Source organism: Ovis canadensis, chromosome 2 (assembly GCF_042477335.2).
Source record: "Ovis canadensis isolate MfBH-ARS-UI-01 breed Bighorn chromosome 2, ARS-UI_OviCan_v2, whole genome shotgun sequence".
NCBI lineage: Eukaryota > Metazoa > Chordata > Mammalia > Artiodactyla > Bovidae > Ovis > Ovis canadensis.
In genome coordinates this window covers 181,053,336-181,070,256 of record NC_091246.1, presented here as the reverse complement: position 1 = coordinate 181,070,256, position 16,921 = coordinate 181,053,336, and the positions used below count along the sequence as shown (strand labels likewise).

At 37.3% G+C, this 16,921-nt stretch overlaps 1 protein-coding gene across 2 annotated transcripts in view; it reads left to right on the top strand.

The window, feature by feature from the left end:
- The window catches only part of RAB3GAP1 (RAB3 GTPase activating protein catalytic subunit 1), a 122,884-nt gene that overhangs the window by 38,887 nt on the left and 67,076 nt on the right, over positions 1-16,921 (top strand). For both annotated transcript variants that reach the window (XM_069577717.1, XM_069577716.1), the window contains 2 exons: positions 5,827-5,959; positions 9,148-9,226. In XM_069577717.1, coding sequence (XP_069433818.1) covers positions 9,165-9,226 — 62 coding nt within the window. In that variant the 5' untranslated portion in view covers positions 5,827-5,959; positions 9,148-9,164. The remainder of the gene's footprint in view (positions 1-5,826; positions 5,960-9,147; positions 9,227-16,921) is intronic.

Below are 16,921 nucleotides of genomic sequence, written 5' to 3'. Positions count from 1 at the left end.
TGGCTGCCTAAGGAGGCCTTACAAACAGCTGTGAAGAGAAGAGAAGAGAAAAGCAAAGGAGAAAAAGAAAGATATTCCCATTTGAATGCAGAGTTCCAAAGAAGAGCAAGGAGAGATAAGAAAGCCTTACTCAGCGATCAGTGCAAAGAAATAGAGGAAAACAATAGAATGGGAAAGGCTAGCGATCTCTTCAAGAAAATTGGAGATATCAAGGGAACATTTCATGCAAAGATAGGCTCAATAAAGGACAGAAATGGGAGGGACCTAACAGAAGCAGAAGATATTAAGAAGAGGTGGCAAGAATACACAGAACTGTTCAAAAAAGATCTTCAGGACCCAGATAATCACGATGGTGTGATCACTCATTTAGCGCCAGACATCCTGGAATGTAAACTCAAGTGGGCCTTAGGAAGCATCACTACGAACAAAGCTAGTGGAGGTGATGGAATTCCAGTTGAGCTATTTCAAATCCTGAAAGATGATGCTGTGAAAATGCTGCAGTCAATATGCCAGCAAATTTGGAAAACTCAGCAGTGGCCACAGGACTGGAAAAGGTCAGTTTTCATTCCAATCCCAAAGAAAGGCGATGCTAAAGAATGATCAAACTACTGCACAATTGCACTCATCTCACACACTAGTAAAGTAATGCTCAAAATTCTCCAAGCCAGGCTTCAGCAGTACGTGAACTGTGAACTTCCTGATGTTCAAGCTGGTTTTAGAAAAGGCAGATGAAGCAGAGATCAAATTGCCAACATCCGCTAGATCATTGAAAAAGCAAGAGAGTTCCAGAAAAACATCTGTTTCTGCTTAATGAGGCTTTGACTGCGTGGATCACTAGAAACTGTGGAAAATTCTGAAGGAGATAGGAATACCAGAGCACCTGACCTGCCTCTTGAGAAACCTGTATGCAGGTCAGGAAGCAACAGTTAGAACTGGACATGGAACAACAGATTGGTTCCAAATAGGAAAAGGAGTACATCAAGGCTGTATATTGTCACCCTGCTTATTTAACTTCTGGGCAGAGTACATCATGAGAAACGCTGGACTGGAAGAAGCACAAGCTGGAATCAGGATTGCTGGGAGAAATATCAGTAACCTCAGATATGCAGATGACACTACCCTGATGGCAGAAAGTGAAGAGGAACTCAAAAGCCTCTTGATGAAAGTGAAAGAGGAGGGTGAAAAAGTTGGCTTAAAGTTCAACATTTAGAAAAGTAAGATCATGGCATCTGGTCCCATCACTTCATGGGAAATAGATGGGGAAAGAGTGGAAACAGTGTCAGACTTTATTTTTTTGGGCTCCACAATCACTGCAGATGGTGACTGAAGCCATGAAATTAAAAGACACTTACTCCTTGGAAGGAAAGTTTTGACCAACCTAGATAGCATATTAAAAAGCAGAGATATTACTTTGCCAACAAAGGTCCATCTAGTCAAGCCTGTGGTTTTTCCAGTAGTCATGTATGGATGTGAGAGTTGGACTGTGAAGAAAGCTGAGTGCTGAAGAATTTATGCTTTTGAATTATGGTGTTGGAGAAGACTCTTGAGAGTCCCTTGGACTGCAAAGAGGTCCAACCAGTCCATCCTAAAGGAGATCAGGCCTGGGTGTTCATTGAAAGGCTTGATGCTAAAGCTGAAACTCCAGTACTTTGGCCACCTCATATGAAGAGTTGACTCATTGGAAAAGAGCCTGATGCTGGGAGGGATTGGGGGCAGGAGGAGAAGAGGACGACAGAGGATGCGATGGCTGGATGGCATCACCAACTTGATGAACATTAGTTTGAGTGAACTCTGGGAGCTGGTGATGGACATGGAGGCCTGGTATGCTGCGATTCAAGGGATCACAAAGAGTTGGACATGCCTGAGCGACTAAACTAAACAATATTGTCTTAAGTGCTGTAGCAAGGTAGATCTTAAAATCAGATAGTATACTTTTTCATCAAAATTATTTTAGCTACTCTAGGTTCTTTGGATTTTCATATCAGTTTTAGAATCAGCTTGTCAGTGTTTACAAAATGGCTGCTGGGATATTGATTAGGATTTGATTGGATTTGATGAGTATTGACATCTTAATGGTATTGTATTTTCCAGTCTGTGTACATGATATCTCCGTTTAGGTCTTTAATATCTTTTTAGCAGTAATTTGAGGTATTTCTAGGTAGAGTTCTTGTTCATCTTTCATTGAGTCTCTGCCATTGATATTTGATTTTTTTGATAGTTAAAGCATTTGCCTGCAGTGCGGGAGACCCAGGTTCAATCCCTGTGTTGGGAAGATCCCCTGGAGAAGGAAATGGCAACCCACTCCAGTACTCTTGCCTGGAAAATTCCATGGACAGAGGAGCCTGGTAGGATATAGTCGATGGGATCGCGAAGATTCAGACACGACTGAGCGACTTCACTTCACAAGAGTGATATGTAAAAAAGAAATACTAATTTTCCAAGTGTTTGCTTGGTGTGTGTGTGTGTGTGTGTATATATATATATATGCAGATGATTTTTGTATACTGACCTTGAAATCCACAACTTCATAAATTCATTAGTTTTAGTACTTTGAAGATTTGTTTGGACGTATTATGTACATAATCAGGCCATTGGTGAAAGAAGATGGTTTTGTTTCTTTCCAGTCTGTGTGCTTATTTCTTTTTATTGTCTGAGTAGGGCCATCAGAAGTTTTATTTGAATTATTAGATTAATTCTGAACTAAAAGTTGACCTTTCTGGTTCTAATAGTAAATATAATCTTTACAAGTGACTATCATAATGGGATTGAAGGAGGGAGGTTGCAGTGTTATTTTTCAATCAAGCTAAATTTTCTCAAGTTTGTTCTGCATACAGAATCTGGATGTCCTCTATGTCAAATACAACTAAATCAGCTGTTTGGTAAGGTTGACAGTTGTGGTACCTAGAATGCAGGAGTAGGATCAAATGATGTTTCTTTGTATCATTTTTAAAAACGTAGGTTTTTTTTTAATAAATATATTTTCTTTTAAAATTATTTAATACAAAAAATTGTTTTGGCTGTGGTACGAGGCATGCAAGGTCTTTAATTCCCTGATCAGGGATTGAACATATGCCCCCTGCAGTGGAAAATGCCAAGTCTTAACCACTGGACCACCAGGCAAGTCTACTTTTGTCTCATTTTAAAATAATATTTCATAATGTCATTTGTAGCAACATGGGTGGATCTAGAGATTATCATACTAGGTGAAGCAAATCAGAAAGAGAAAGGCAAATACTGTATGATATCACTCATATGTGGAATCTAAAGTATGACACAGATGAACTTATATATGAAACAGAAGCAGTTTCAAAGGCATAGAAGACAGACTTGTGGTTGCCAAGGGGGAGGGGAGGTAGAGGAGGGTTGGATTGGGAGTTTGGGACTAGCAGATACAAACTATTATATATAGAATGGATAAAGAGCAAGGTCCTATTGTATAGCACAGGTAACTGTGTTCAATATCCTGTAATAAACCATAATGGAATAGAGTATGGAAAAGAATATATAACTGAATCACTTTGCTATACATCAGAAGCTAACACATTGTAAACCAAGTGCATTTCAATTTAAAACAAAGCTTTTTTCAGCTTTTTTGCAAGCTTGCAATGGAACTTATCTCTCATTTTCTGGAATTCTCCCCCTACCTTAGTTTTAGATTTCACTGCTTTATAGTGTACTTTCTTCCTAACAGACCAAGTTCTTATGTGTATCATTGCTTGTTGCAGTTTGAGACTTTTGGTTTAGGTTATAGGTATCTTAATTTAACATAGATTAACCTCAGTTTAAAGAAACCTAACACATAAAAAAAATCATAGATTTTGATATGTAGCATGTTATTGTTCAGTCACTCAGTTGTGTCTGATTCTTTGCGACCCCATGGACTGTAGCACACCAGGCTTCCCTGTCTTTCACCAAGTGCTAGAGCTTGTTCAAACTCATGTCCATTGAGTTGGTGATGCCATCCAATGATCTCACTCTCTGTCATCCCCTTCTCCTGCCTTTAGACTTTACCAGCATGAGGGGCTTTTCTAATGTGTTGGCTCTTCCCATCAGGTGGCCAGAGTATTGGAGTTTCAGCTTCAGCGTCAGTCCTTCCAATGAATATTCAAGATTGATTTCCTTTAGGATGGACTAGCTTGATCTCCTTGCAGTTCAAGGGACTCTCAACAGTCTTCTTCAACACCACAGTTCAAAAGCATCAATTCTTTGGCACTCAGCTTTCTTTATAGTCCAACTCTCACATCCATACGTGACTACTGGGAAAACCATAGCTTTGACTATACGGACCTCTGTTGGCAAAGTAATTCTCTGCTTTTTAATACGCTGTCTAGGTTGGTCATAGCTTTTCTTTGAAGGAGCATGCATCTTTTAATTTCATGGCTGCAGTTACCATGTGCAGTGATTTTGGAGCCCAAGAAAATCAAGTCTGTTACTGTTTCCATTGTTTACCCATCTATTTGCCATGAAGGGATGGGACCAGATGCCATTATCTTAGTTTTTTGAATGTTGAGTTTTAAGCCAACTTTTTCACTCTCCTCTCTCACCTTCGTCAAGAGGCTCTTTATTTCCTTTTTATTTTCTGCCGTACTGTTCATGGGGTTCTCAAGGCAAGAATACTGAAATGGTTTGTCATTCTCTTCTCCAGTGGAGCACGTTTTGTCAGAACTCTTCACCGTCACCATCACCCATCCGTCTTGGGTGGTCCTACATGGCATGGCTCATAGTTTCATTAAATTAGACAAGGCTGTGATCCATGTGATCAGTTTGGTTAGTTTTCTGTGATATGTAGGATACGTGGTGCTCATTCTCCTCACAAAAAGATTCAGAATTTTATATGCCTTTCCAAGAATACATAAAACTGCTGGATGTTATATGATAGGTATAGTCCAAACAACACTTTTAAAAACTCAGTGACTCACAGAATCATTCCTCACATTTTTGTATCTTCAGAGAGTCTGGGGCTCTCTGTACTTGGAAGTTGCTGAGTTGGTATTTCTGCCTCTTGGTGGTGCTATGCTGTAATGACTATAGACTTCTCCAGTGGAAAGAACAGCAATGGGAGACTAGAAGCTTTGTGGGAAAAATTCTTTTTTATGATTATATTATGTAAGTAAGGGGGCTATTTGAAACTTTTAATTAAAATGTTTTCCAATCAAGTTGATATTTAAATGAAAATATTTGAATGCCAGAGGTCGATAAAGAAACTCACAGAACCTGTTAAGCAAATAAATGCTACAGATGTCATGTCACTTAAACTGATTTTACAGATTTGCTTTTTTCTGAAGCAATTTCTGATCTCCAACAATGCTGTGTACTACATAGTGATGTTATTAGATTTTAGATTTTTATAATATTTTATTGTCATGTATTTTTTCTAATTTTTAAAATTTATAAAATTTAACCATTTTCTGTTAAAGGATACTCAGATTCTGCTGTTGGTAGAGAGAGTTGGGTTTTGTTTTTTTTTGGTATGTGAAGAGGCATGGGATTTACTGTATATTCATTATTTTATAATAGAGACTCATCTTACCAAAATTGCTTAATTACTTAAAAATTACAATTTTGTTAGTCACTTGATAGTTAATTTTCTAGGCAAATTTTCTTTTTAAAGGACCACTGTGATAAATCACTTATAAATAATTTCCTCTTGGTTTATTCACTTGTATGTTTTTCCTTTTCCCTTTTGGGGAGGATAAATATAGGATCAAGCTTTTAGATTGAGAGGCAGAAAAAGGGAAAAAAGATCTGTGGTTAAAAAACTAATGGTAACTATTGAATATGTTATGGTGGATGTTTTTTCTTTTTTTGTTTTCCTGTGAAATACAGGGTATATTTACTTCTGGGACATGGGAAGAGAAATCAGATGAGATTTCCTTTGCGGACTTCAAGTTCTCAGTCACTCATCATTATCTTGTACAAGAATCCACTGATAAAGAAGGAAAGGATGAAGTACTAGAAGGTAAGTTTTCACTACATGTTTTTAAACTCTTGTAAGAGTGACTTTAACTTTGAATTTTGAATTTAGTTCACTTAATTAAATAGTATTCTCTGGAGATGTTTTACATATGCACAGTTGTTTCACCACACCTGAAATAGAGTACGATCTTTGCAGAGTAATTATCACAGCATCAATTCATTTTTAAATTAGTTAAATCATTTATTTGTAGAGTGCCGGTGGCTCAGAGGTTAAAGCATCTGGCTGGAATGCAGGAGACCAGGGTTTGATCCCTGGGTCAGAAAGATCCCCTGGAGAAGGAAATGGCAATCCACTCCAGTACTCTTGCCTGGACAATCCCATGGAGGGAGGAGCCTGGTAGGCTACAGTCCATGGGGTCGCAAAGAGTCGGACACGACTGAGCGACTTCATTCACTCACTTTAACATGTGCCAGGGCTTCCCTCATAGCCCTCATAGTAGGTAAATCAACTACCTGCAATGCAGGAGACCCAGGTTAGATTCCTGGGTTGGGAAGATCCCCTGGAGAAGGAAATGGTGACCCTTCCAGTATTCTTGCCTGGAGAATCCCATGGACAGAGAGGAGCCTAGTGGGCTATAGTCCGTGGGATCACAAGAGTTGGACACGACCAACCAAACATGTGCTAGGTTCTGTGCAAAGTCCAGTTGAGAATATGTACATTTCAGTAGGGGAGATAAAGTCTATAGGTAAGTAACAATAGTAAGAGGTAAAAAGTGATAAATGCTATCCCAAAGCACAAAGTTTTACTGGAGTTCAGAGGAGAAAAGATCAATTTTAATCCAGAGAGATCAGAGAAGGTGTTATGGAGAATTAAGTAACTAAGCTGGGCTTTGAAGAATTTTTGAAAGTTGTTTATTGATTAGTCAGTGTTGGCTCTGTGTATGCCCCAGGCTTTGGAGGCAGATCAAGTGGATTAGAATTTTGGTTTTTCTACTTACTGGTTACTTGACTTTTCTAAGCTTGACTGATCTCATTTGTAAAATGAAGTAATACTACCTGGAGGGTAAGTGGGAAGATTTAATAAGATACTGTACATAAGTGTGTATCTCATCATTACTAATGTTATCAGCCTCTTGTACAAGCATTGCAATTAGTATTCAAGCTAGCAAACATCCTTTGCAGCTTAATAAAGGATTCTGAGAGTTTTATTTCTTCCCCCTACAAAATTGCAAAGGTAATTTTAATTTATATTATCAATCATTTTATTTATTTATATTTTTATTGATGCATAATTGCTTTACAGTATTGTGTTAGTTTATGCCGTACAACAAAGTGAACCAACTACATGTATACATATATCCCTTCCCTCAAGAACCTCCTCCCCACCGCCATCCCACCCCCTAGACCATCACAGCATGGAGCTGAGCTCCCTGCGCTATATAGCAGCTTCCCACTGCTATTCTACACATGATAGTGAATATGTGTCAGTCATTCTCTCCCAATTTGTCACACATGTATTACCAGTTATTTTAAGGGAAGAATACATGCTACAATAGTCTTTTTAAAATATAATAATCTCATAATTTATTACTAACTTGAAATACAGTAATTTCTAATTCTGAGTTAATATTTTAATTTTATTAAATTTTGCATTTCCTATTGAAATAAAGTACCTGTTTCAGTACCTGGCCCAATGTTAGATGGTGCTTTTAGTTGTTAGTAGGTCACATTACCCAAAATCTTTCTTCTGAGATCTGCTAGTATAAAATAGTGAGTGATCAAGGTATTAAAAAGTGTGAAATTTGAATCTGGTCAAATACTGTTTTTCCTTCACTCAGAAAATAAGTATGCACAATGAGTGTTCAAGTTTTGATGGTCAAAACAGATTATCATTTCTAAGTGTAAGCCTGAAATATTTTGTACCTTTTCTTACATAGAAATAAAATTATATTACCTTTTCTGTTGTATATATTATTTTCACAAAACAATTAGATATCATCTGCATTTAGATTCATAAACTAGGATAGATAATTTTGACCATGTATAAGACAATTATACAACAAAATAAAATAAACCAGAATATGAGTATGTATACTTTAGGAATAAGGGGAAGAGGGAAATACACGTAGCTGGTGGACCCTAATAATAGCCTAGTGATTTCTGGGTCCAGCATTCTGCTGATTAATGACAAAACTGTTCAAGGTATAGGAATCTTGGGTGTTGTTAATTTGTAGAGAAAACATACATCAAGGAAAAGCTATTGTAATAAGGAGGCTTAGAATCAGTGTTTCTGAGATAGACAAAGGAGACTGGAATGATGAGAGATAATGAATGAATTTAAGATTGGTAAGGCATTATTGCTGCATATGTGTATGTATTTGGCAGTTTTAATTTGGTTGTGATCGAAGCTGTAACTAATGGCAGAAGTTAGAAGCAAATCATCAGCTCAGTTAATTTGGAGATACACATTTAAAACTATATTATCAGAGGTCAGAAGATTTGAGTACTGATTATTTGAGTTGCTTATTGCTTTAGTTAAGTAGAGCATCAAGTTATTAGTATTCTATTTATTCCTTTTACAGATTAACAAAATATAAATTTGCTAAGCTAGTATAGCTGTATAGCAAAAGGAAGTATTTTTATGAACATTTTTTTATGCTTTGAACTTATTGTGTATTTTCAAGTATAAATAATGACCATTGATGTTAGTATCTTATTATGGATTGTAATGCAAGTACTTCCAGATATATAGGCTATAAAGGAGAAAAAGCTTAGTGGTTTTATAAGAATATTTAAGATGGCCAGAGATGAACAAAGGCTAGCTGTGGGAGGTGATATAGAATTGACAGACTTTATCAATTTTGAAGAAAAGTGAAGACAAGGGCATGCCAAGAACAACAACAAAAAACCAAGGCTTTCTAGTAAGGAATGAAGAATTATTTGAGTCATGATTTAGAAGAATGGAAAATACTATAAACATGGGAATGATATATATATATAAAATAGAGTGGCTTGTTTGTTTGTTTGTTTGTTTTTAAGAAAAGAGAGAGTGAGAGAGAGAGATGAGTGTCTTTCCAAAGTTTAAGTTTAGCCCTAGATGTAAATCCTTAAGCAACGGCAAAACTACATGGACTAGCAAGACGTGTTATAGAATGATATCTTTTAATTATATGATGAAATTCTGCCTTAGAATGAATGTACTCACTTGTTCATTATCAAATGTTTCTGTAGATGTTATTCCACAATCCATGCAAGATTTGCTGTGTATGAATAATGACTTTCCTCCCAGAGCACATTGCCTGGTAAGATGGTAAGTATACATTTTACACAAATAAATTTAGAATGTATGTCAGGGAGGCCCCCAGACTGCCCACAAGATAGATGATTTGCTGGGAATTCGCACAGGACTCAGCCTGTATTGATAGTTGCTCTTACTGCTAGGATTTCTTACAGTGACAGATGCGAAGCAAAATCAGCACAGGGGAAAAGTGCCTGAGGCAGAGTTTGGAGGAAGTGCAAGTGTTTAAGTGTCTATTCCTAATGGAGTCACACAGAGCATACTGAATTCCCTTAGCAACAAGTTGTGACAATACATATGAAATGTTGTCTACCAGAGAAACCTGTTTGTTAGAAGCTCAGCTCTCTCAGGTTTTTAACTAGTGACATGTCACGTAGGTACCTTCTGACTGTGACAATAAAAAATTTCAGACTCCTAGAAGGAAAGCAGGTAAACCTGCTGTTTAAACCATGTTGTTTGTACAATTTAGGCACAATAACTTTATCAGTTAGGATAAATGATGTGACCTCTCCCCAAATCCAAGTACCCAAACCCAAATACCAATCAGAGATCAGCCTTACAAGTAGGCCTTTCTGAGGGTAGCAGTCACAGGGCTGTTAACTCTTTTTTGCACAGTAGTCATAGTCCAGGTTGTACCTAACTATGATTCTGATGACTAGCATAGAACAATTATATATAGAAAGCTTCATATATATTGTTGAAAATTGAATTGACATAAAATGTTGATCTCAGTTATGTTATAACATCAAAACTCGATTGTGTTTTAGTTATAAATGTGGTGTGTTAATTTAAGAATATCACATTTAAAAAGTCTTGTAATCTCTCTGAAGTTCTTTTAATTTTTTTCATTTATTTCACAGCATTTCTTTATTTTAGAGATGTTAGTGTCAAAACGTACTACCACCAAAATGGCCCAAGCATAAGTATATGGTCAAGAAAGAAGACCTAGTTAAAGGAAATTTGTATACTGGTTTTAATTTACTCTCTTGGCCTGAGTCAGTCTTTTGATTTTTTTTTTTCTTTAATTAAAGAATTTCTAAGGAAGGGGAAGAATGATAATCTATGTTTCATTCCATTGTGATTTATTATATCAAGTAGATTATGTGACACATAAAGAAACTTATTTGCATAGGCAGTAAACTGGATAATGTTTCATAAATAGTCCCATTATTTATTATTGTTATTTATTTTTGCTCTGCAGGATTTCTCTAGTTGCTGTGAGGAGAAGCTACTCTCTAGTGCAATGTGTGGACTTCTTACTGCCATAGCTTCTCTTATTGTGGAGCACAGACTCTAGGTCACGTGGGCTTCGGTAGCTGTGGCTAACTGGCTCTAGAGCACAGTCTCAATAGTGGTGGTACATGGGCTTACTTGCTCCGTGGCATGTGGGCTCTTCCTGGACCAGGGATTGAACCCCTGTCTCCTGCATTGGCAGGCAGATTCTTTACCACTGAGCCACCAGGGAAGTCCCCATCCTGATTCTCTTATCTTTTAGAATATAAATACATACAATTATAAGACAAAATATGTCAGAAGGCAGCATGGTGTCATAGAGTTTGCATTTACATTCATTCATTCAGCATTAATTGATCTACTGTTTGGCCAGGCAGTGAATTAGACAAACTAATATTTAATTTCTAGCTCAGGTACCTATTACCTCAGAAACTTTGGGCAAAACTTAATTTCGCTGATTTGATTTCTAAGTTGGTGAAGTCAAAATAATAAATAATACGTACCTTTGAGAGTATTTGTGAGGATTTAATAAGATAATAACACATTTTATATATAGATCAAAATTGCAATGCTGTTATATAATAATTTCTGTTCAGCTTTTTAATATTTCAAAAAAGTGTACTGACACATAGTCCATGGTTAAATATTCACTGCGTGAACTCATGAAATCTTTCTTTGTGTTAGATTAATGAATCACTTGTTAGTGATTTGTTTATGTATTAATGAAAATCACTTGTTAGTAGTTGTTCCCATTTTTATAAAATTTTATTTTAGAAATTAACATACAGTAAGTTGGACTCTTTTTTGATGTTCACTGAAGTTTAACACATATGTTGTTCAGTTGCTAAGTTGTATCCAACTCTTCGCTGGACTGAAGCACGCCAGACATCCCTGTCCTTCACCAACTCCTAGAGTTTGGTTAAGTTCATGTCCATTGAGTCCGTGATGCAGTCTAACCATCTCCTGCTCTGTTGCCCCTTTCTCTTGCCCCTTTCAGTCTTACCCAGAATCAGGGTCTTTTCCAGTGAGTAGGTTCTTTGCATCAGGTAACCAAAGTATTGGAACTTCAGCTTCAGTATCCGTCACTCCAATGAATCTTTAGGGTTGATTTTCTTTAGGATTGACTGGTTTGATCTCCTTGCAATCGAAAAGACTCTTTAAGAGTCATCTCCAGCACCACAGTTTGGAAGCATCAATTCTTCAGCTCTCAGCCTTCTTTATGGTCCAGTTCTCATCTCCATACATGACTACTAGAAAAACCATAGCTTTGACTATACAGACCTTTGTTGGCAAATGATGTCTCTGCTTTTTATTACATTGTCTAGGTTTTTCATAGCTTTTCTTCCAAGGAGCAAGTATTTTTTAATTTCGTGGCTACACTCACTCTGCAGTAATTTTGGAGCCCAAGGGAATAAAATCCGTCACCATTTCCAGTTTTTTCCCATCTGTTTGCCATGAGGTGATGGAACCGGATGCCATGATCTTCGTTTTTTGAATATTGAGTTTTAAGGTAGCTTTTTCACTCTCCTTTTTAACCCTCAACAAGAGGCTCCTTATCTCCTCTTTGCTTTCTGCCATTAGAGTGAAAATAATGGTACCATGTACATTCCTTGGTGGCTCAGATGGTAAAGAATCTGCCTGCAATACAGGAAACCCAGGTTCAGTCCCTGGCTCAGGAAGACCCCTGGAGAAGGGAATGGCTACTCAATCCAGTATTCTTGCCTGGAAAATCCCATGGACAGGGGAGCCTAAAGGGCTACAGTACATAGAGTTGTAAAAAGTCAGACATAACTGAGCGACTAACACTTTCAGGTTTTTCTTTTCCATGTGCATTTGTATACAAGTTTTTAAAAATATTTACTTATTTGGCTGTGTTGAGTCTTAGTTGCAGTACTTGGAATCTTTTTTGCGTTTTACAGTATATAGGCTCCAGAATGTGTGGGCCTGGCGCGATGTGAGATCTTAGTTCCCCAACCAGGAACTGAACCAATGTCCCCTGCATTGCAGGGTGGATTCTTAATTACTGGACCACCAGGGAAGTTTCCTATAGTTTTGAAAGCTGGTACCACAGAGTATAGGATAGTTCTGTAACCTCCCCCAAACTCCTCTTTTCCATTCTAATATTTGGCAGTCACTAACATGTTCTAGGTAATCATGATGGTGTGATCACTAATCTAGAGCCAGACATCCTGGAACGTAAACTCAAGTGGGCCTTGGAAAGCATCGCTATGAATAAAGCTAGTGGAGGTGATGGAATTCCAGTTGAGCTGTTTCAAATCCTGAAAGATGATGCTGTGAAAGTGCTGTACTCAGTATGCCAGCAAATTTGGAAAACTAAGTAGTGGCCACAGGACTGGAAAAGGTCAGTTTCATTCCAATCCCAAAGAAAGGCAATGCCAAAGAATGATCAAACTACCACATAATTGCACTCATCTCACACACTAGTAAAGTAATGCTCAAAATTCTCCAAGCCAGGCTTCAGCAATATGTGAATCGTGAACTTCCTGATGTTCAAGCTGGTTTTAGAAAAGGCAGCAGAACCAGAGATCAAATTGCCAACATCCGCTGGATCAAGGAAAAAGCAAGAGAGTTCCAGAAAAACATCTATTTCTGCTTTCTTGACTATGCCAAAGCCTTTGACTGTGTGGATCACAAGAAACTGTGGAAAATTCTGAAAGAGATGGGAATACCAGACCACCTGACCTGCCTCTTGAGAAATCTGTATACAGGTCAGGAAGCAGCAGTTAGAACTGGACACGGAACAACAGACTGGTTCCGGATAGGAAAAGGAGTATGTCAAGGCTGTATATTGTCACCCTGCTTATTTAACTTATATGCAGAGTACATCATGAGAAACGCTGGACTGGAAGAAACACAAGCTGGAATCAAGATAGCTGGGAGAAATATCAGTAACCTCAGATATGCAGATGACACCACCCTTATGGCAGAAAATGAAGAGGAACTCAAAAGCCTCTTGATGAAAGTGAAAGAGGAGAGTGAAAAAGTTGGCTTAAAGCTCAACATTCAGAAAACGAAGATCATGGCATCTGGTCCCATCACTTCATGGGAAATAGATGGGGAAACAGTGGAAACAGCATCAGACTTTATTTTTTTGGGCTCCAGAATCACTGCAGATGGTGATTGCAGCCATGAAATTAAAAGACGCTTACTCCTTGGAAGAAAAGTTATGACCAAGCTAGACAGCATATTCAAAAGCAGAGACATTACTTTGCCGACTAAGGTCCGTCCAGTCAAGGCTATGGTTTTTCCAGTAGTCATGTATGGATGTGAGAGTTGGACTGTGAAGAAGGCTGAGCACTGAAGAATTGATGCTTTTGAACTGTGGTGTTGGAGAAGACTCTTGAGAGTCCCTTAGACTGCAGGGAGATCCAACCAGTCCATTCTGAAGGAGATCAACCCTGGGATTTCTTTGGAAGGAATGATGCTAAAGCTGAAGCTCCAGTACTTTGGCCACCTCATGCAAAGAGTTGACTCATTGGAAAAAAACTCTGATGCTGGGAGGGATTGGGGGCAGGAGGAGAAGGGGACGACAGAGGATGAGATGGCTGGATGGCATCCGGACTCGATGGACGTGAGTCCGAGTGAACTCTGGGAATTGGTGATGGACAGGGAGGCCTGGCATGCTGCAATTCATGGGGTTGCAAAGAGTCGGACACGACTGAGCGACTGAACTGAACTGAACTGAACATGTTCTTAATCACTGTAAGTTTCGGCCTTTCAGGAGTTTCATAGAGATGGAATCAAATAGTAACCATATGAGACTATCTTCTTTGACTCAGCGTAATACTTTTGAGATCATTTGAAGTAATTTTATATCAATGGTTTGTTCCTTTCTATTAGTAGTATTCTAATGTAGTGATAAACCATAATTTGTTTACTCATTCCCCTGTTGAGGGATAGTAGATTTATTTTTTGGATTGGCCATTTATGAGTAGAACTGCTGTAAATATTTTTGTGTAGCTCTTTTATATGAAAATATATTTTTAGATTACTTGGGTAAGTACCTAGGGTGTGATTAAGTCACAGGGAAGCCCAGTCACATGCTAAGTGTATATTTAACTTTATATGAAACAGCCAAACTGATTTCCAAAGTGATGTACCATTTTGCATTCCCACTAACAACATATGAGAGTTTCAGTTGCTCTGTATCCACAATAGCACTTCGTGTCAGTTTTTTTAGTTTTAGCTATTCTAACAGATGTGTTGTTAGATGAGAATATCTCATCCAAATTTTAATTTTGAATATCTTTCATGTGTTTATTTGTCGTGAATATACTCTATGGTGAAATGTCTGTAAGTCTTTTGCCCACTTTAATTGAGTTGTTTTCTTATTGTTGTGTTTTGAGAGTTTTTTTAGTATATTCTAAATGCAAATATTTTCTCTAGACAGTAGTTTATCTTTTCATTCTCTTCCTAGTGTCTTTTCCAGAATAAAGTTTTTAAAATTTGATACAGTTTGGTTTATCAGTTTTTTACATTATGAATCATGCTTTTGGTGCCATGTCTGAGAACACTTGCATGGGGTCAGAAAGCTTTCTCCTAGTTAAAAATATATGTATATAAATTTTTAAAAAATTTGTGGTTTATTTTAGGTTTATAGAAAAGTTATAGAGATAGTTACAGACTCTTCCATGATATCCTTCTCTCAATCTTCCCTGTTGTTAGTTTATATTACCAGGATATGTGTGTCAAAACTGAAAAGCCAACATTGGTGCATTAGTTAAAACATCAGTACATTGTTGTTGTTCAGTCTCTTAAGTCATGTCTGACTCTTTGCTACTCCATGGACTACAGCACGCCAGGTACTTAGTCAGATTTTATTTAACTAGTTTTTCCACTAATATCCATTTTCTATTCAAAGATCTAGTCTGGGATACTGCATTGCATTTAGTTATCATATCACCTTAGATTGTTCAGTCTGCATTCCTGTGACAGTTTCTCAGTTTTTCCTCATTTTTGATCACTTGGAGCTTTGAGGGGTACTAGTCAGGAATTTTGTAGAATTTCATTCAGTTTGAGAGATTTAAAAATTAAGAAAAAAATTTTTTTTTCTCAACTTTTTATTTTGTATTGCTGCTAAGTCACTTCAGTCATGTCTGACTCTGTGCGACGCCATAGACAGCAGCCCACCAGGCTCCACCTTCCTTGGGATTCTCCAGGCAAGAACACTGGAGTGGGTTGCCATTTCCTTCTCCAGTGCATGAAAGTGAAACGTGAAAGGGAAGTCGCTCAGTCGTGTCCAGCTCTTTGTGACCCCATGGACTGCAGCCTACCAGGCTCCTCCGTCTATGGGATTTTCCAGGCAAGAGTACTGGAGTGGGGTGCCATTGCCTTCTCCATATTGGGGTATAGCCAGTTAACAATATTGTGGTAGTTTGAGGAAAACAGCAAAGGAGCTCAATTTTAACATGTATCCATTAAAATATTTTTTGAAGTAAAAGAAATTTTATGGTTACATTTGGGTTATGACTTTGGAAAGATCATAAAGGTGAAGTACCTGTTTATTGTATATCAGAAGGTCATATTATCATCATGATTTAGTCACTAGTGACATTAACTTTGATTACATGGCCAATTCTTTGTTTTATTCTGAAAGTTTTACATTTTCTATTTAGAGCTTGTATCCATTTTAAGTTGATTTTTGTATAATATTCTTTTCTTGCTTGTGGATGTTTAGTAGTCCCAACAGCATTTGTTGAAGAGTTTCCTTTCTTCATAGACTTACTTATACAACTTTATCAAAGATCACTGGCCGCATTTGTGTGGGTTTGTTTCTGTATGCTCTTGGTTTTATAAGTGTTTACATTAAATAGTCCCTTTCCTTTTCAAAAATTTTTTTCAAATTTGTTTTGGCTATTCTAGCTCCTTTGCTTTTCTGTTTACATTTTAGGATTGGTATATATCTACAAAAAGTCTCGTTGGGATTTTGATTGGAATTGCCTAGAGTCTGTAGATTATTTTGGTGGAGAATTGATATGTTTATATGCTGGGTCTTCCACTTTATGGTCACAGTTGGTTTCCAGTTATTTAGGTCTTCTTCGATTTCAGCATATAGATCCTGTATATTTTTTATTAGGTGTATATCTAATTATTGCTTGTTTAAATGAGCTATTGTAATGGTATTGTTTAAAATTTTTTCATATCCAGCACTTTGTTCCTAATATGTAGGAATGTGACTAATTTTTGTGCCTTGAGGTTGTATCCTGTGACCATACTAAAAATTCAGTTATTAGCTCTAGGAAGAGTTTTGTGGTGTCTTTTTAATTTTCTTTGCAAATAGTCATATGAATAGGCATAGTTTTACTTCTTCTTTCCCAATATCTGGTTCTGTTTTTTCCCTCGCCTTCTTAAACTGGCTAAGGCTCCAGTAAAATACTGAATATGATTGGTGAGAGTGGACAGCTTTGTCTTGATCCTAATCTTGTTTAGTCTTTTACCATGAAATTTGATATC